The following is a 21011-nucleotide window of genomic DNA, read 5'->3' on the forward strand; positions in this document are numbered from 1 at the left end:
CAGCAGTAGCTCCACAGGGACATATCATGGAGTCCTTTCGCTGCATCTCTAGTGAGTAGTGGTCAAAGGGCACAGGTTATCTGAGACGTGCTTTTGGGAGCAGCAGTGTAGGGTTGATTACCAGATCATGGCGTACCTAAAGATCAGAGGAAAAAGAGCCCCATCTGCTTCGTTGCTGGCAGGAGAGATTTTCTTACTCAGTCTCCCTGTGAGTTAGTTGTCAGGTGAGTGGCACTGCAGTGATTCAGCTTTATATTGTTGAAGAGAGATGGAGATCTGCCTTTGTTTGTGCTAATATGCTATGTTATTGTGCAGTTGCCTTCATGCCACAGCAACTTTATGAATGAGTTAATGATATTCTCTTTAATTAGAGTAAGGATGATTATGGCAGATTGTTCTTTCTTGTACATCCCTGTACTGGAAAACCAGCGTGTGTTTGTTTGCAGTGAGGTTATGTATTCTGTTATTTAGTGAAGTGGTTTTGCAAAACACGTGGGTAATAAATAGTGTTCTTGTGTGTTGCTGGCACATTTTGAAGATTTTTTCTTCTGCCAAATCCTACTGAGCTGTGCAATCTGAAGCATTAGCCAATGATTTGCAGGTCTAATTATTTTACAGATCATCTAGTGAACATGGGAAGAGTTTGGGCATATTCCAGAAAGTCATTTTACATTCTTTCCCCTGACTAGAGATCTCTGCTAACCTGATGCTTCCCGAGATAAACAGGCCTCCCCCTGAAGTGGCAGGAGCATAACAGAGCCCACCACGTTCTCTGAGGGCTGTGCCACACTAGCAAGTATTCCCACCGTGGTGAGGAGGCTGGAATAAAAGCATACTTCCCACCTCTGTGGTCAGCAACCATTTAGGGCTGGTGTGTCTGCTGGCGTTTTTATCTCTGCCATTTTACCATTCCCCCTGGTAAAAACTTAGCAGGAGCCAGGAGGTGCTGGTTGCCCCTGATGATCTGTGCAGCATCATCTCGTGTTCAGCATGGGGTGACGTCCCCTGGCTCCTGCTTCAGGAGCCTCTCTCGGGAAACAGTCTCCCAACTCCCTACATTGCATCTGCTTTCCCTGGATGCCATTCAGGATCGGGCTGCAGGCTGCCTTTGGCAGCTTGCAGTAGGTGACTGACTCCAACCCTACTTGGAAAAAGTAGCTCTGGCACCAGTTTCGGTACAGATGTGATTATCTTGATAAAAATTCCTCAGGCTAGTACCAGTTACTCTGCTCAGCGACCTGGCGCAGCCTGTCCTAGTTACAGTCCTCATGTCTGAAATGAAGCCGTCAGGCAAATCAGCAATGCCAGGAGTCAGGAGCCTTGTTTTGGTGGTGCCATTTTGAATTAAGCCTACCCCTACAACAGGTATTTGAATGGCATGTTAAATAGCCTTTCAAACCCAATGGGAAGCCACGGGGAAAGGATTCAGTCCTGGAGCAAGGAAAGCCCTGGGAAGTTCCCCCTGGGAGGGGAGCAGGAGGAACATCGTGGGCACCAGGCCATTGAAGGTCACACAAAGGCTCTGGGGACGGTGCGTCCTCCCAGGACATTGTTCATAACACATGGACATCATCTGTAACAGCCAGGCCTGCAAATTCAGAGCGCGGTCTGAAAACAAACTGACCTGCTCACTGTCTGCCTCTTGCACCAACAAAAATATTCTGCCGCTGGAAAACAGCTCGGAATTACGATGAGGAGCAAGCCAAAATAGAAATGAGCTCATTCTCCCCTATCTCTGTTGGCTTTCTGTTGCAAACAGGAGCTAAGAGTCCCAAAAAAATTCCTTCATCGGGAAAGGAAACAGCTCTGACTTTGAGCCCACACAGAAAGAAAAGTTCTGCTCAGACAGAAGTGCTATTTTTAGTTGTTTTCCAATGAAAACTATGCTAAGCCCCAAACCTTGGTCTCTGCTGTCTGGTTTAACTTTCCTTAACACTATTTACTGGCAAATGTTTCTGCGTGGGATAGAGGTGAGCTTCATACCTGAAATGTCTTTCTTTCACCACCCCCCACCACATCAGCCTGAAAATCAGTCAGCCTGCCTTCTCACAGTGCAGGGAGCAGGTGCCAGGGTCCGGGCATCTGAAGGGCCCATTCTCCTGACACGGAATACGGGAGTGCTTGGGGTCTGCCTGATGCACCTGCTGTTGGCTCTTTTCATTATTTTGAGAAGTGTGTGCAAACTTACCAAGGGGAAAAAAAACCTTAATAAAATGAGAAGGACACAGCCCACTCCCACCCAGCACATTGATTACTAGTCTCTAGGAAGAAATGGCAGCATTATGTGGCCCTTTTGGTGTTTCACTGATCTTCAGGTGAATGTCATTGGCTCTCTGCCTGTGCATCCTATCCCTCAGGCCCGCTCTGCCTCCTGCACTTGCCCTTCTCTCCTTCCCTGCCCAAACCACCTTCCTTTAGTCTCCTTCCCTGTTGCTTTATTCCCTTTCCCACCTCCTTTTCCTCCCTGCCAGGTGTTCTTGGCACCATCCTGTGCCACAACATCCTGGTGCCTAATCCTTTTGATACCACCTTCAGAAACCCCATTAATAAACTCAGGGTTAGCACTGGGGCTGGTAATGTAAAATGGGATCTGGTTTCAAAAACTAACAACATCTCACAGTCTGTCTTTTGCCTTTTCAGTTCCTAAATTTATCCTCACGGCTGTCAACCCCCTGGTCACCGATAGCAAGACTTCTGTCAAACAGAATGATGGTACGTACCATCAAAAAGATGCGGGTTGCTGCTCTCCTTTGCCTGTGATTGATTGACATAGGAGGTCTTCCCACTGCAGGGCCGGGGCTGGGGCAGGTGGGACGAGGTGACAGAAACCCCCCTGAAACAGCTGCTCTTCTTGGAGTGTGGGCAGGACAGGGCCTGGGCAAGCATGGCCCTGCTGTTACAGCACGGCTGCACAATGACTTACCCCTACCCAGCACGCCGTGAAGCCGCAGCTGTTTGAGGGCAGGAGTCTGCCAGAGTTGGGCCAGTGAAGGCAAATCGAGTCGATGGGGTGGCCAGTGAGTGTTGGCATTGTATGTCATCAGCAACGGGAGCGTGCTCGGCGCTTGGGCTGGGAGAGACCTGTGAAGCTTAATGGCAATAAAGCATTTTGGAAAGCTTAAAGGGAATAGGCAAGGGGGTTCACTTGGCAACAGTCTTGTGAATGATTTTTCCCATTTTCTAGTCAATGTTTTCAATACTTTGTTATTTACACTCTATTTCCTTTTAAAAAAATATATCAAACATCTTTTCAGTCTAATGTTCTGCAAGTTTCCTATGGCACAGCGCTGGCCTGCCTGTGTCTTAGACAGACAGACGGAAGGAGGATCCGGGGAACTACAAGCCTGTCAGTCTGACCTCAGTCCTGGGGAAGATCAGGGAGAGGGTCATCTTGGGAGCAATCATGCAGCACATGCGTGATGGCCAGGGGATCAGGCCTAGTCTATATGGGTTTACAGAAGGTAGATCCTGTCAAACTAACCTGATCACCTTCTATGACAAGGTGACTTGCTTAATGGACAAGGGGAAGGCTGTGGATGTGGTCTACCTGGGCTTCAGTAAAGCCTTTGGCACGGTTTCTTACAGCATTCTGACTGAGAAACTGGCTGCCACTGGCCTTGACAGGTGGACCCTCAGCTGGGTTAAAAACTGGCTGGATGGCTGGGCCCAAAGGGGGGTGGTGAATGGAACCAAATCCAGCTGGAGGCCGGTCACAAGTGGCATCCCTCAGGGCTCAGTCCTGGGTCCAGTCTTGTTCAACATCTTTATCAATGACCTTGATGTAGAGATTGAATACTCCCTCATTAAGTTTGCAGATGACACTAAGCTGGGAGGAAGTGTTGATCTGCCTGAGGGTAGGGAGGCTCTTCAGAAGGATCTGAGCAGACTGGACCGATGGGCTGAGACCAATGGGATGAGGTTTAACAAGGCCAAGTGTAGAGTGCTGCACATGGGACATAACAGCCCCATGCAGTGCTACAGGCTTGGGGGGGACTGGCTGGAGAGCTGTCAGGCAGAGAAGGACCTGGGGGTGTTGGTTGACTGCAGACTGAATATGAGCCAGCAGTGTGGCCCAGGCAGCCAAGAAGGCCAATGGCATCCTGGCTTGTATCAAAAATAGTGTGGCCAGTAGGTCTAGGGAAGTAATTGTGCCCCTGTACTCGGCACTGGTGAGGCCACACCTGGAGTGCTGTGTCCAGTTCTGGGCTCCACACCATAAGAAGGACATTGAGGTCCTTGAGTGAGTGCAGAGAAGGGCAACCAGGCTGGTGAAGGGGCTGGAGGGCAAATCCTGTGAGGAACGGCTGAGGGAGCTGAGGATGTTTAGCTTGGAGAAGAGGAGGCTGAGGGGAGACCTTATCACCACCTACAGTTACCTGAAGGGAGGTCTCTTCAGCCAGGTGACAGGAGATAAGACAAGAGGAAATGGCATGAAGCTGTGCCAGGGCAGGTTTAGATTGGATATTAGAAAAAAGTTTATTACTGAAAGAGTTGTCAGGGCCTGGAACAGGCTGCCCAGGGAGGGGGTTGAGTCACCTTCCCTGGATGTGTTTAAAAAAAGGGTAGATGAGGTACTTAGGGATATGGTTTAGCTTAGGGTGGGAATGGTTGGACTTGATGATCTTCAAAGGTCTTTTCCAACCTTGTGATTCTGTGATTCTTTGACTTGTTACCAAGTCTTGTCACCAACTTCTCACCCAAGTTACTGGGTGAGTATCAGCTTAGTAGCTCCCTCATCTGTGATATGATTTGGTTTCCCTCCTCGTATTGCAGGTGTTGACCTCGATCCAAAGGAATCAAGACTCCCAAAGAAAGACGGAATTATCGTTAGCAACTCCCTGGCTACATTTGCATACATCAGAGGTAGGAAAATGAGGCTGGGATTGTTTGGTTCATGAAATCATGCGTGGCATTTTGGGAAAATGGAGGATCACCTCAAGGTCACAGCCCATGTTTATAGTAACAGCATTATTACAATAGAATCACGGCCTTGTGGATGGGACAACTGCAGCAGAATTGGTATTTATTGAATCCTTTCCATCTTGAAGGGTCCAAACTCTTTCTGAGACTGCAGGCTAGATTCTTTCAAATGAGTATTTTCAATGGGGACCATCAGTTATTCAATACGTCTGAAAACCTGGTCCTGAGCTGGGAGCAGTGCTGGGGACATCCATGTTTGGATGGTTTGCATACACACAGGGATCAACGAGGGGCAGTAAGAAAAACCCCAAACAGCAAGCCCCAGCCATCTCTGCTCTGGGGCAGGGCAGGTTTTGTGACTCCGTGACACTGAGGTGAACTTCGTTTGGGCAAATAAATTTGTGATCACCAGACCTCTAACACCACAGGGGAAGTCACGGATTTTGGAAGCGAGCGAAGGGTGATGTTGAGAAGCGATGCTGGAGCTGAGATTGCTGCACTTCTGAACCATGGCAAGGGCCACGCAGCGGTCGAGCATCATCCCACAGCCTGTGCAAGGGCCGCCCCCACCAGCATGAAGGGCAGCCACAGCCTGCTGGTACAGACAGATTGTCCCTGCCTGTGGCACCTGGCTGCCTCCCAGCAGCTCTCCCTGCACCCCCAGACCCTGCAACCCTTCAGCCCTCTCAGCAACACCCCGAGCAGCCAGGGTTGGATTGTACAACGCCATGGAGATGGGCCGTTTCCACCTCTGCCTCACTTGTTGCTATGCTGAGCGGTGATCTCAGACTCTGTCAAGGAGGACAGATGCTGCCCACCCGGCCTGGCCAGGAGATGCTGCCATGGCTAAGCAGAGCTCAGAGCTGCTCTTCCCATGCCCCCTCTTCATGAGGGCAAGGCCCTTTTTGGCAGGACAGCTGGAAAATAAAAAGAAAGTGCTTCTGGTAGTGGTGTGAGCATGGTGGTAAGCTGCTAATGAAGAGGGGGTTGTTTTATAATGTTACAAAGAGGCTGGGATTTTGGCACAGGAAGTTGAAGAGGGTGAGACAGCAGCATTCAGACCACAAGTGCAGGGTGATTTTGGTGTGTGGCAGGAAAAACCTCTCCCCAGACAACACCCCACCATCACGGCCATGCCATGCGGTGCACTTCGGAAGTGGGAGCTGGCTTTTTGTGTAGCTTAGGGATTCAGCAGCGTTTATGAAGTGCTGAAGTGCTGGCTTTCTGATTCCAGATCACTCTGAAAGAGCCGCTCTCCTGTTTGTGTCCAGCGTCTGTGTGGGATTAGCGTTCACGCTGTGCGCTCTGGTCATCCGCGGGTCGTGCTTGAGGGACTTCCAGAAGCTGCGCAGGAAGAAGGATCGCTTGGTGCCAGAAGGTGACAGGGTGTACGAGAGCGGTGGAAATGAGGAGGAGGAGGAGGAGGAAGATTCCTCTGATTCAGACGCCCAGGATGAGGTAGTGGGACTTTACAGACCTTCTTACTCAGGTTACAATTCAACAGAGGCGGCCGAACTGGCCGAAAGGATAGAGCGCAGGGAGCAGATCATGCAAGAGATCTGGATGAACAGTGGCTTGGATATGACACCTCCTAGAAACATGAACACGTTTTATATTAACGAACAATAAATGGCTTATTTTGGATGAGACCCTAGCCCTTTTTTTTTTATTTAAAAAAAGAAATGTACCTTCTGTGAAGGAACATTTGTATCAGTGCGTATAATTATTTGTAAAGCGAGAGGAAATGTATGCAATAAAAGGAGAGTTTCAAACCCTTGCCTGTCTATAAATCATTCTGTGAGGAACACATTTACAAGCTCTTGTAGTTTTATGGTATGGATTGTTTTTCTCTGTAATTCAGGATCAATTGCCATATGCAGGGTAAGGAGTATTTTTTAAAAAGGACAAAACAATTGATGCAGCGTCACAAGGAGAAACACCTGCACCAGGACATGGCGCCTGTAGCCAGTTGAGTGTGCTGCAGCTCATAAATTATGTGAGAAATAGGAGTGTTATTAATACCATGAGCAGGATGAAACAAAATGAAACACAGGTTCTTGAAGCTTCTCTCCTGTTTCCTTAACCCAGCCTTTCCCTAACAAACCCCCGTCCCGCTGGTTCCCGATTACAAGGGGGCTAAGGTGTGCTCGCCTGAGTCCAGCTGATCGGTGGCTTAGAAGAAAGACAGGAAGGAAGGGTCTGGCTCTGGGCTGAGAGGCCTGCAAACCTGTCTGCAAACAAGTGCCCGGTATTTCAGTGGGAAAACAGACTTCACCTGGAGTCTGACCCACTTGGGCACAGAGAGATTTCACAACCCCTCTCCGGGTCGGCCCTTTCTTTCTGAAAGCGCATAGCTGCCAGATGAGGCTCGCCCTTGGAAGGAAAGCACTGCCAAAGCATGGACACAAAGGCAAAAATCGATCTGTGTCCAAGACCTCCAGTGTCCTGCTGTTAAGCAGAAGGTCACCATTCAACCATCAGAAGAGACCTGCCAGAGCTGCAGTGTTGCTGCTACCCACGCTGGCAAATTTGTGAAGCACAGGCTCAAAAGTGTCTGCTTTCACAGTAGACTCCTGAAGTTGGCACGTAGGAAGAACACTTCCTCAGTGAAGTGCTGTGTTGGTTTTTGTCTGATATTAAAGCATGGTTCAGAGCCAGCACTTGATTGAAAGTTATGGTCTTGGGATTTTCCTTAGAAGTTGACAGTCTTCACTTGAAAATTGTTCAGACAGGGTTGAACCAGATTTGGTTTCAGCTGGACAGAAAATGAAATCAGAAATGTATCTGAGTTGAAAATGCAACCTTCCTGCCCTGAAATAAAATGTCTCCGATATTTTAGCGGCAGTCCTCAGGGAATTCACTGAACAAAAGGAGGAAAAATGTCACTTCCTATTGGTAATACTTCATGAGTGCACTGTGCTTTCCCGCTCAGGCGCCGTGCGCCTCGCTAGGGTGAAGTCGCATGAAACTCTTGGGAAGGTAAAAAAAAAAGGTGACATGACTTGTCATTTCCTACGGACACGAAGTCGAGCTAAGCATGGGAAAGCTTTAAAGGGAGGAAGGGGCCTTGCTCGGATGACTAAGGCACAATCCTGAGCTCAACTGGAAAAATCTTAGTGGCAATTAGCGTCCCGTCGGCGGAAGGAAGAGAGGCTGAGGAGACGGGACGGAGGGCTTAGGTCACCCGTGGCACCGGGAAACTGCGCGAAAGGCTCGGAGCAGCCCAGGAGCCTGGCTGCTCGCCTGCTGGGGCTCCACTCTTCCCCCTGCCCAACAGCCAGCCCTCTCGGCCCGTGCCGCTGCACTGCATTGATGAAAAGACTTTGGTCTGGGAAATCCCCGCACCTTTGTCCTGAGAGTGGCAGAAGGCAGGTTTTGCTTTTGCCAGCCCTGTGGGTAGGTGTGTCACGGAGCTGGCTCCTTTCCCCTGACTTATGGGGACAGGTGCCACCCGTTTCCAGGTCAGAAGGAAAGGGGACTGAGCTGCATCCCAGCGATCCCCCCTGCTGACAGTGAAAAAATGGGTCCTCTTCCTCTTGCAGACTCTCTGAAGAGGCCATTGCTCGATTGCAGAGAGCAGGCTGGGCTCCAATGCACAGCGATCAGAGCCTGAGGGCAGGGTCTCCCGGGGGGGGCCACCCCTTCCCCAGGCTGTGTCCTCAGAGTGCCGAGCCCCAAAGAAACTCCCTCCTGAAGAGCCTGGAGCCCACAGGCCAGCTGATCTCCTGCTGATCTATTTTTGGAAGCTATCAGCCCAGCAGTTAATGTTTATACTCACTACAGTTTGTGTATTTTCTTTCCTCATTCTTTATTTGCAAGCCCCTGTGGAGTTTTAGTCCTGGAGCTGACATCATAGCAAAACCTGGCAGTTCGTCTTTCAGCATGTCCTTGGGGTGGCCACACAGTCACAGAAGGGCTGAGGTTGGAAGGCACCTGTGGAGAGCATCTGGTCCAACCCTCTGAGGAAGCAGGGCCACCCAGAGATGGCTGCCCAGGACCATGTCCACATGGTTTTTGAGTATCTTTAAGGATGGAGACTCCACAACTTCTCTGTGCACTGGTCATCCTCACAGTGAGAAACTGTTTTCTGATGTTCAGAGGGAACCTCTGGGGTTTCAGTTTGTGCTCATTGCCTCCGGTCCTGCCACTGGGCACCACAGGCCCTTTCCCTGTTGTTTTGTTCACTTCATTCATGCACATTTCCTATCTGATGGTCCTGTTTTGGAGTTCACAGATGAAAAAAGGGTGTTCATTCCAGGTAATAAAGCAACCAAAGTGGCAGTAGATCAGAAGAAACCAACCTGTAACTTAGAGGTTAGTCCCTTCCTTAGAGAAAAACTGCAAAATGCTTCACTCTTCACAGTCCCCCATTGTCTCATCTACTTGTACAGCTCCAGAGGAAAAAAAATTCTTTGTATTAAAGTGAAGAATAAAAATTCATTTTTTCTGCTACCTTTCCATATTTGCCTGTGAATGACTTGAGAGACTTCCTCCCTCCCTGCCTGCCTGCCTGCCACCACTGCAGGCGGCAGTAAAAGATTTTTGCAGGTGCCAGAGAAGAGCCTGCTTCCCAGTATGGAGCATTGCACAGGCTCTGGGAACGTGGTTTGAGGAAAAAAACAACAAAACAACACAAAAAAAACCCTGAAAAGAAAGAAAAAGAAGCGCTTAATAAGGTGTGCCTGTTTAAATGTATCCTCAGCCGCAGGGACAAGGCCCTGTTGTGAGCCCCAGCAGTGACTCGGCAGGGCAGGGAAAGCAGCTTTTGCTCCAGATGGGGAGGTCAGACTTCACTCAGGAGCTGTTCCCTTGACTGAGTTGTTTATCCTCTGAGTTTGAGTTGCTATTTTATTCCTTTTTGTATAAACTTTCCAAGTCTAATTGGGGAAAGCTATCAATTAGTGGTCCACCTCCTTCCCAAATGTTCTCTGTTCACAGTGGCCTGAAAGTTAAAGTGAAAACAAGGAAGAAAAGCTGAGGAACAGACCTCGGATTATGTCCATCCCTCTGAAATGGCACCCTCAGCAAGAGAAACATCCAGCACCCAGAACAGAACATTAGTGGGGAATATACTTGCCAGACCCGAGCCCACACAAATGGCCATTTTATAGGAAAACAGCTGTGAAAGAGGAATGCTGGGCACAGTGAGCCTGTGGGCATGGTGAGCCTGTGGGCACAGTGAGCCAGGCTGGGTTCAGTGGCAGGCCGGCTTTACTGGAATGGGAGCAACGCCAGGAAGTGGCATCGGCGGGATGGATGAACTGAAAATAACCAGCAGCAGAGGAGCCCTAGCCAGTGTTTGCTTCATTTCTAGGCTAAGGGCAGTAGTATCATCAAGGAGGGAGCCACGGGGCAGCAGCAGTGCTCCAGGGAGGGTATTTTGGGGCCAGATGAAGCTTCAGACAGAAGAGCAGCCTGAGAAGGGGACATGAGGAGGGGCAGCTTGCAAGTGGTTTGGCCGTAACTGTTAGTTTCATGCCACAGGCACGGCTGGGGGGATGACGTGCAGTGAACACAATACAACCCAGTGTTAACACCTAAACTAGCTGGCAGGCAATGTGCAGTGCTGGCCAGGGTGTTAACTCCCTGCTCCTGCCTCTAAAATAACCAGGAATTTACCACCATCCCTGGGTGAGGTTGCAGGAAGCAGTAAATAAATCACAGATTCACAGAATCGTAGGGGTTGGAAGGGACCTCCAGAGATCATTGGGTCCAACCCCCACCCCGCCAAAGCAGCTCCCTGGGACAGGTCGCACAGGTAAATAAATCCTTCCGAAACTCGCACCTTTTATCGGCAGCCACTCAGGTGTGGCCCCTAATGTTTGTGTGACTCCGTGGCCAACAACTCCCCGGCGTCACCCCAGCGATTTCATGGCAGGTGCCTGTGATCAGCAGAGCAGCACCTTGGTACCCGGGGGTGGTGGAGAAGGAAGGTGTGGGCAGGCCTGGAGGTGAGCTGGTGTGAGGTGAGAGCCTGGAGCAACCTGGGGAGGCAAAACTTAAGGAAGCAAAACTATAGGAATGTGAGCAAGGAGCAAAGGCAGGAAACTGGGTGTGGAAACCAGCCAGTTGGTTTCACAGAATCACTGACTGCATTAGGTTGGAAGGGACCTTTAAAGTCCATCTAGTCCAACCCCCCTGCTGTAAGTAGGGGCACCTTTAACTAGATCAGGTTGCTCAGAGCTTCATCAGGCCTGACCTTGAATGTCTACAGCGATGGGGCCTCCACCGCCTCTCTGGGAAACCTGCTCCAGTGTCTCACCACTTTCATATTGAAGAATTTCTTCCTAGTGTCTAACCTAAACCTATGCTGTGCCAGTTTAAAATCATTTCTCCTCAGCATATTGCTACATGCCCTTACAAATAGTTCTTCCCCAGCTTTCTTGTAGGACTCTTCAGGTACTGGAAGGCTGGAATAAGATCTCCCTGGAGCCTTCTTTTCTCCAGGATGAACAAGCCCAGCTCTCTCAGCCTGTCTTCATAGGAGAGGTGCTCCAGTCCTCTGATCATCCTCATGGCCTTCCTCTGGATTGGCTCCAAGAGGTCCTTCATGTGCTGAGGGCCCCAGAGTTAGACACAGTAGTCAGCTTCATCTGCACGCTGGGAATGCTGAGGGATAAATGACCACAACCAGCCTTTTCTGCAAGGTTTGTGGCTGAGCCAAGGCAGGGGATTTCCTGTCACCTGTGACAGCACTTGTGGTGGGTTTTCTTGGGCTTCCAAAGCCCACCCAGACCCTGTGAAGCAAACAGGAGTCACTCTCCAGTGTGCAAACCTGCAAAGCACCACTGAGGTAGCAGCACTGTTGTCCTCAAAGGAGATGAGGGATCAAGCACTAGGGAGACAAATATCCAGGTCCAGAGCATGAAAGCAACACAGAGACCCCGCTGAGGAGCACAGCTCAGCCCCACTGTGTTTGCAGCCCTACGTCACCACGCTGTCCAGCCCAGGCCTGTACCCAAAATAGCCTGTCTGCCTCTGCTTTGCAGCCTGCAGTCTGAGCAGTCCTGAGGGTGCTCCCCAATCTGCTGCCAAGTGTCACTTTTAGAGATACAAAGCGGGGCTCCTGCCAGTCTCCCAGCACTGATGCCCCAACAGACCTCCCAGGTGGCTGCCCCTTGGTCCAGGTGTGTCAAGATGCCACAAGCCTCCCCTCCAAGGATCTTCTTCAGCATTAGGGCACTGATCTGTTTTCTCATGTTCTTCTTTTTCGGAAGAAAAAAAACAACCCACAAACCCAGCCCCAGCATGTAGTTGGCCTGGTACCATAGTAAGAAACTCCTTTTCCAGCACTGCAGTAAATGCCAGGACTTGCCGCTTCTCATGGAGAAAGAGATAAACCCCATCTTGATGTTACTGACAGCTCTGGTGACATTCTGGTTACAGCCCGGGCAGGCATCAGGTGCTGGGATGGGGCCTTCAAACCCACAGAGCAGCTGAGAAGTGCATGTCTGGGGCGGTGCATTAGGGACTAACCGTTAGCAATAACCCCTGTTGCAGAGGAACTGTGGCTGTGGATGATCGCTGGCGTGACCCCCGTGGGGTGCCAGCTGGGAGACATTCCCAGACAACCGGACAACTGCCCAGAACCTTTTAAGATCTTTTAAATCATTTTTAAGACCATTCCATTTTCAGGACCATGTATTTTTAAGACCCAAAGACCCCGATGGTAATGCCCAGTCATTTGTCTCCTGGGGTAGCAAAAGCTTGAAGAGTCAGCCAGAGCTCCCACCCTCTTCATGCAGTGGAGTCAACCAGCAAGAGATGAAAATCCATAAGAAGCCCTAGTAGGCCCAGACAAAACTCAGATGCCTGTTGTTTTCCTTCTGAAAAATCAGGACCCTGAGCAATATGATGGAGTTTTGAAGCTGGATCTAGTGCAGATCCAGCCCTAGTTCAGTACCAGGCCCTGCTCCAGGTACATGGCAGGTCTGGCAGCCCTCAAGGGGTCCTCCCAACCTGAACTGTTTTACAAGCCCGTGACCATCTTTGACCCCCCCTGGAAGCCGGACTTAGGAGCCACAACAACCTCTGCTCTCTTGCCTGCTGGTTGCATTGCAACAGTTAAACTGATGTTTCCAAAATTATCCCTCATCAGAAAAGAGGTGAAATGTCCTTTTCTGAAGGAGGTCACAGGGCAAACCCACAGCTGACCAGCATGCTGGGGACAATTATGGGTCTTCTCCCATGTAACTAGCAATAGGACAAGAGGAGATGGTCTCAAGTCGCATGGGGGAGGTTTAGATTGGACATTAGGAAAAATTTCTTTACTGAAAGAGTGGTCAGGCATTGGAACAGGCTGCCCAGGGCGGAGTCACGAGCCCTGGAGGTGTCCACAAAACATGTAGACGTGGCACTCTAGGATCTGTTTTAGTAGACATGGTGGTATGGGACAGGTGGTTGGACTTGATGATCTTGGAGGTCTTTTCCAACCTTAAGGATTCTATGAATCCTTAAGCCGCAGGAGCTGTCACTTGGGTGAGAGAGGAAGCAGAGGTGGTGTGAAGTATCACACCACTTACACAGCAGTGCCCAGACCCTTTCAGGGTGAGGACTGGCAGCTGTTACGCTGGTTATCACAGCAAAAAAAAATCCCTCACAGCAATTTTTCACTGCAGCACTGTGAGTACTCAGCTGCTACTCAGTCCTCGCTGGGAGCCGCTCTCAGGAACGTCACCCTTGGAATAAAACAACTCGTTTTTCTTTTTCCTTAAGGAAATGTCAGATTTCCTATTTTTGCTATAAACTTCCTCAGTCCCTGCACAACCCCGCTGGAGCTGCTACATGGCCCATCCTGACCAGAGCAGAGATGGGGACATACACAGCCCTCGTCACAGGTGGGCAAGTGGGTTTGGGTGACACGCAGTCATGCCCCAGCATGTGTGAGGCAGCTGGGGCTGGGTGGCAAGGCAGGGACAGCCTGCAGGCACCCCGGGCCACGGCTGCCCTTTCACCCAGCACACTGAGATGGTGGCTGGAGAGGCACAACCTCATGCTCTTGGTGACTTGCAACTCACACACCGATGACAGCCAGGCAGGCAGGTGTAATTTGTTGCATCATCCTCCAAGACAGGAGTGCCAGAGCACATGGTCTTGGGAGGTCACTGGCAGCTGGGAAACCCTCCCATCTGCTGGCAGGGAGACCTCGCTGCTGGTGGTTATGGGTGTCCTGGCCCCATCAGGTCAGAACCTTGCAGGTTCCTGGCTCCCACACTTGTTGGCGCTGTGCAGGACAAGGGCTGCACCCCTACGGGACACCAGCACTGCCAAAAGCAGTGGCTTCAGCTCCCTGTGCCCACTGCCCCCCCCCCACCTCCAGCATGGAGGCAGGGATGAGGTGCTTGCCACCTCCCCAGGGTCAGTCACCTCTGCAGCGAGGGCAGCCCACCACAGACACCCCATCCTGCAGCCACACAGATGTATGTCCCCTCCTGTCCCCTCCTGACCTTCATGAATCCCGCAACTGAGCACAAGGCTTTGTGAGGTGGAGGAGAGAGAAAGGAATCAGGAAGTGTCACCGGAGTATTTTACATCGCTTTGTGTACATGGGGCTCACCCTGCCCTCAGACCTTCCTGTACTGCTGCCAAATTCCAGCTCCCTGGTGGCTTTCGCTCGTGAATCTCACGCGGTGAAATGAAATGGGAAAGTACGATGGTGGAGCCAGGAGAGCCCACCCGTGGGCACGGGGCAGGCCCAAAGCCGCACTGGTGTCCCATTGGCACCCACAGAGCAGCACCTGCCCCGCAGCCCAGGGAGCGCAGCCAACCTCCCGGGGCAGCAGGGGGTGCGAAGAGATGCAGGAGCCGGGGGCACACGGGGCCACGTGCCGGCGCTTTGATTCCCGCTTCCTCTCGCCTCCTCCTGCCCAAGGAAACCTCACCAGCGGGTCAAAGACTGTAACAGCCTTAGCAACTCTCACACCACGTAACATAAATTCCCCTTAATCAGGATGGTGATACGGCCACAAAATAAACATTCTAGCAACGTGTGCGTGTCCTTTGATGGAGAACGGGTTTCCCCTCCAGAAGGGCATGCTTGCTATCCAACCTCCAGAAATAAACAGTTTAGAAGAAAGATCAAACATTTCTGCACGTTTGCAAACCTATCTCATAATGCTCCAGCTCTTTAGAGCAGATATACAAATATCTATAGGCTCTGCTTTGTTCCTGCACTCTTTCATCTTTCTCCACGGAGTTCCTTCCATTTCAGCCACAACAAAGAACGGATCCCGCCGACCCGCAGGTGCTGCGGTGAGAACTCGGCACTGACCACACGGACTGTTTTCTCAGGTACAGGAGAAAGCAGCCGCTGAGAGCAGAGAGCAACAGTCAGAGGTGCACAGAAGGAAGAGCAGAAGGAAAAGCAGTGTCTTCTGTGTCTTCCCTATGCCTGATCCTCCCTCATTCTTACAGGGGAAATTACAACACTACAAGCACCACAGTCAAAGGTCCTGTTCAAATGCAACCTCCCTCGGAATCCCGCATATAAAAGCAATTTAATCACAGAATCAGAATCACAAGGTTGAGAAAGACCTTTAAGATCATCAAGTCCAACCATTCCCATCCTATGCTAAACCATATCCCTAAGTGCCTCATCTACCTTTTTTTAAACACATCCAGGGAAGGTGACTCAACCCCCTCCCTGGGCAGCCTGTTACAGGCCCCAACAACTCCTTCAATGAAAGATTTTTTTCTAACACCTAATATGACCCTGCCCTGCCACAGTGTTGTTCCATTTCCCCTTGTCCTGTCTCATGTCAAAAGAGATCATCGCCCACCTCTCTACAACCTCCTTTCAGGTAGTTGTAGGCAGTGATAAGGTCTCCCCTCAGCCTCCTCCAGGCTAAACATCCCCAGCTCCCTCAGACACTCCTCATATCCTCCAGTCCCTTCACCAGCCTGGTTGCCCTTCTCTGGACGCACTCAAGGACCTCAATGTCCTTCTCATGGTGAGGAGCACAGAACTGGACACAGCACTCGAGGTGTGGCCTCACCAATGCTGAGTACAGGGGCACAATCACCTTCCCAGACCTACTGGCCACACTATTTTTGATACAAGCCAGGATGCCATTGGCTTTCCTGGCTGCGCTGCTGGCTCATATTCAGTCTGCAGTCAGGTCCTTCTCTGCCTGACAGCTCTCCAGCCAGTCCCCCCCAAGCCTGTAGCGCTGCATGGGGTTGTTATGTCCCATGTGCAGCACTCTACACTTGGCCTTGTTAAAATTCATCCCGTTGGTCTCAGCCCATCAGTCCAGTCTGTTCAGATCCCTCTGAAGAGCCTCCCTACCCTCAGGCAGATCAACACTTCCTCCCAGCTTAGTGTCATCTGCAAACTTACTGAGGGAACATGCAATCCCGTAATTGAGGTCATTGATAAAGATGTTGAACAAGACTGGACCCAAAGGTCTCTTCTTCACTGAAAACAAAGCCATGGAAATACAATAAAGCTTCTTGGGCTCCTCAGACACGTATGCCAGCTGCTGAGAGGACTCTGCTGGGAGGAAGGTGCCAGCAACAAGTCAGAGTCACGTTACAGAAAGCCGGTTACCCGCGGCGGTGGGGAGTACCGATACGTTACTGCTCACGGTATTTCCGTTTGGCCGCCTCTGCTGCTGGATACCTTCCGGGTACCGAGGGCACCAAATCAGGTGGCCAAAAGCCAACGATGACTTCAGTTATTTACAGGACTGGGAGCCCACAGAACAAACTCCTCGGAATACTACTAATCTAAGATGAAAGCTCTATTTGTACGAGGGATTCAGTTGGATATTCTCAAGCACTCATTATAACTGATCCAAAACATCTGGGAAGCTGCCTGCCAAGGCCACTGAGCTCAACACAGTTACAACAGAAGTAACTGAAAAAATAAAGCTACTTTCAAGTGCTGAGGGGGAAGCAAGTCAGTACCGGGGTGCGCGAACACCAAGAAAGAAAAGCCATTAGGGCAGGTCACCTTGCAAACCCCAAGCTTGGGGCAGGCCTCTAGACCAGGGAGATTATGGGCAGTCTGTCTTCCAGGAATCTCCCTCCCAGGTCAGCAGGACAAAAATGGTGCAGCACAGCTGGCTGTCCTCAGCCGGCTTCCTCAACAGAAGAGATAAGATTTTGGGGAGGGCAAGTGTTGTCACAAGAAATAAAGCAATCCTGGGAGGAATTTGGTTTGGCAACTGACAGGTTATTACCACCCCCCAGATACAAAACGTGCCAGGCTGCCCCACAGCTTTCTCTAGGAGCTTATAAACAGGGCTACATTTCCTTCTGGCTGCCCAAAGGATGTAAATACTTTAGAACATTGCTGGAGAACAGGGAAACAAATGTGTAACATCCCTAAGTCATCCATCTCTAAATAATAATTTGATTTTTTGAAGGATACATCCAATTAACCAAACATCATAATTACTTTCCTGAACCTGTTTTGAAACTTAGGACCTCACACAGCATTCACACACGTCCATGTGGTGGGACCATTAAGGAGAGCATCGCAAGCGAGAGGGGAGAGGAGGGAGAGGGTTTGTAGGTGTAGAAGCCTCCTTAAAAAAACCCCACAGCAACACCTCTGGAACCTTGGCCTCCTACAGCCAGTAGGACTGATGAGGAGCTGGAGCTCAGTGACCAATAGTTTTTATAATAAATGAATTTTAGGATTTTATAATGATTTCACCGAGTGCTGCCAATCCCAGTGATGGATTAAGAAGATTCATCATTATCTCTGTGGGCTGCAGTGATGCCAGTGGTATTAAGAAATGATGTAATTTCCAATTTTCTTCCCTCCGCCCTTTGATGACAGCAAAGGAGCACATTAGGGAAAAAAGCTTTTGGTTATTGAAATAGTTAAAAAACCTCCAAAGAATTTTACAGGACACTGATTTTCATCTGATGGAGTGGCAGAATGAGGTATTCTTTTAAAATCTGGGCCATATTCTTGACACAATAATTCCAAGTAAATTTAAAACATAAAATATTTGAACTTCGCAACCTAGAAGAATCCTACATAGATATGTATGTAAAAAAATCCCATGTTACTGTAAAGTTGCTACTCCAGAAATACCAGCAGACATAAAACTTTCCTAAGAGCATTGGTGACTGAAGTAAAACTGTCATTAACAGTTAATGGCATTAATTCTTCTTTCCTGTAATCAGTCTTCCACCTGCAAGTACAACAAGCACTTCAGTTAAATCGATCAGCAGCTCTTCAACCATACAAATACTGCAATGAAACAATGTTTTTTTCATCATGTTGTAGTATTGCAAGGCTGGGTTCTAGTGGAGCGGGGAGGTGGGCTGCAGGGGTGGCTTCTGCAAGCAGCAGCCAGAAGCTCTCTGCAAACACCAGCCGGCTCAAGGCCGCACCCACTGCTGACCAAGGCCGAGCCCATCAGTGACGGTCACAGCGCCTCTGGGAATCACATTTAGGAGAAAAAAACTGCAAGCAGCTGCTTTTTGCCACCAGAGAAGGGAGTGAGAAGATGTAAGAAACTGTGCAGACACCAGGGTCAGGGAAGGGGGTGAGGTGTTGGGGAGGAGGCGCCCCAGGTGCCGGAGAGAAAGATTCCCCTGCAGCCCATGGAGAAACCCATGGTGGAGCAGGTGTCCCCCCACAGCCCATGGAAAAGGCCAAGACCACCTGCAGCCCATGGAGAGGCCCCACACTGGAGCAGGCAGAGACATACAGAAGATGCTGTGACTCACATTAGAGCAAGCCTCTTGTAGATCTGCAGCCCTTGGAGAGAGGCAGAGACACAGAGAGATAAGACCCACACCAAAGGTTTGCTGGGGGGAGGCTTGTGACCCCATGGATGACCAGGCTGGAGCAGTCTGGGCCTGAGACATTCTATGATTTATGACTGCACCCCATAGCAGTGACCCACACTGAGGCAGCCGGTGAAGAGCTGAAGCCCCATGGAAAAGGACTCATGTTGGAGAAGTTCATGGAGGACTGTCTGCCATGGGTGGGACCCCATGGTGCAGCTGGGGGAGGATGTGAGGAATGCCCCCACCCCCAGCTAAGAAGGAAAGCATCTTATGATGAACTGACCAAAACCCCATTCCCCCATTCCCTGCCCCTCCCCATGTCACACTTCTCATTACCCGACTCTGGTGTCACTGGGTGTGCAGTGCAGTGTCATATACATTAAAGAGTTTCTTTCCTTTATTGTGTGCTGAGTCTGTTGTGCCCATGACTGATTGCAGAATGATCTCTCCTTGCCCTTATCTTGACTCCTGAGCCTCTCAATATATACTTTCTCCCTTTTCCAGCTGAAAAGGGGAGTGATAGAGTGGATTTGGTGGGCATCTGGCCTCCAGCCAGGGACTGGTGAATCTGGTGAACCACAGCCAGGCAATATTAGCAGACAGTCAATGACCACAGGATTTACTTCCATGGCAGGTTTGGCAAGGCAGGAAGCTGCTGGCTGGTAATACCTCAGACATTTGCGTTTTCAAATGTCTCTGCCACTAAACCCTCCCGACATGAGGACCAGAGAGTGCACGAGACAGGAAAAAGTATCAATGAAAAACATCAAGTGGGGGTGTAAGTTCGGCAAGCAAATGACTTCCAGGGTTGCTGAGTGGCCCTAGCACCCCAGGGCCATAAAGCAGCACCTGCAAAAATTATTTCATGTCAAAATCTGACATGTAAACGACATGCTGAAGAGCTACCTCCTGCTGTTGAGCATGATGGAATGCATGAACATGATCTAATAGTGACAGCACAAGAGGGAATGGCTCCAAGTTGTGCCAGAGGAGGTTCAGGTTAGAAATTAAGGGACATTTCTTCTCAGAAAGAGTGGTCAGGCGTTGGAACGGGTTGCCCAGGGAGGTGGTGGAGTCACTGTCCCTTGGGGTGTTCAAGGTTGGATGAGGTACCAACGGACATGGTTTAGTTAGTAATATAGGTGGTAGGGGACAATTGGACTATATGACCTTGGAGGTCTTTTCCAACCCTAATGATTCTGTGATTCAGGAGGGAAGGAAGCACACATGTGCTGAGGCAACTTGCTATCTTGAAGCGTATTGCAAACTACAAACCCAACATCCTTAGCTGGCTTGCCTTTCTGCGCTGCAGAGCTGAGAAGGTGGGGGTTCTTGGCTCCCTGCCACCCTGGGGACAGCTGCTTTGGGGTGTGAAGGCAGACAGTGTTTTAACTGTTGGCTGCAAGGGCTCCATTTCACCTCTTTTCAAAACACTCGCTGAGCCTCACATGGCATTTTCAGGGCACTGCTGGCTTCCCAGAGCTCAATGGCCTGATGAAGACGCACATCTGTCTCCACAAAAGCATTTCCTTTAAAGCAGACAGAAGTCTAAACATGAAAAACTTGAGCAACTTGTTTCTAAACATTAATTACCTGCCTAGATAATTCTAGAGATTTAATTACCCATTACTCATCCAGCATCCCAAATCAGAACTCTTTCTCCAAAACCTGACGGATTTCCCTCAAGTTTACCTGCATCTCCTTCATTAGTCTTGAACTCAGAGCTGATGGGTGATACATTCCAGAGGTGGTAACCGGATTCTGCGCATCAAGCATATAGTGGAAACACCCTCCCATAAATTTCAGCACTTTTCATGTTAAAATGCCAAGTTGTTTGAAACTAAACACTCCTAATCCAGTCAGGACCTGCAAAGTACTTCCATGTTAGAGATCCTGCCCCATTAAACTTGGGTTTATTGTATCCAATCTACTGCAAGCGATGCTTACTTTTGTAAGCAGCTCTCTGTCAGTGTTCACATAAAAGCATCATGGCTAGCAGCTTGTTAAACTGAAAGGAGTCCCTAAGGTTGGCTTCCTGGTGTTAATGAAAACTGAAGTAAAAGAATGAAAATGAAGCATTTCCTTGTTATTTGCGTTGGTATAAAAAGACTTCCTTTAAACAATTGTTAAGAGGTCAACTCATTTTAAAATGATGGTTTGGAATCAGCTAAGTTGAAATGTAAACAAGCACATAAAAAAATAAATCACCAACTTTCACTGGATTAGCCTGGGAAAACTGAGTTCTTATAAAATAAATTATCTTCTGCAGATTGTACCATCTAAAAGCAATGCAAGAAGCAGGAAGAAAGTCCAAAGAGCACTCAAAACAATACCAAAGA

At 49.7% G+C, this 21011-nt stretch overlaps 1 protein-coding gene across 2 annotated transcripts in view; it reads left to right on the top strand.

The window, feature by feature from the left end:
• Positions 1-6697, top strand: part of EVA1C (eva-1 homolog C) — a gene marked incomplete at its 5' end in the record, with an annotated part of 40439 nt that extends 33742 nt beyond the window's left edge. For both annotated transcript variants that reach the window (XM_084270480.1, XM_084270479.1), the window contains 3 exons: positions 2641-2712; positions 4774-4863; positions 6155-6697. In XM_084270480.1, the coding sequence (XP_084126606.1) occupies positions 2641-2712; positions 4774-4863; positions 6155-6549 (557 nt within the window). In that variant the 3' untranslated portion in view covers positions 6550-6697. The remainder of the gene's footprint in view (positions 1-2640; positions 2713-4773; positions 4864-6154) is intronic.
• Positions 6698-21011: the final 14314 nt, after the last annotated feature.

Source organism: Gallinula chloropus (genome assembly GCF_964237585.1).
Source record: "Gallinula chloropus genome assembly, chromosome: 1".
NCBI classification, from domain to species: domain Eukaryota; kingdom Metazoa; phylum Chordata; class Aves; order Gruiformes; family Rallidae; genus Gallinula; species Gallinula chloropus.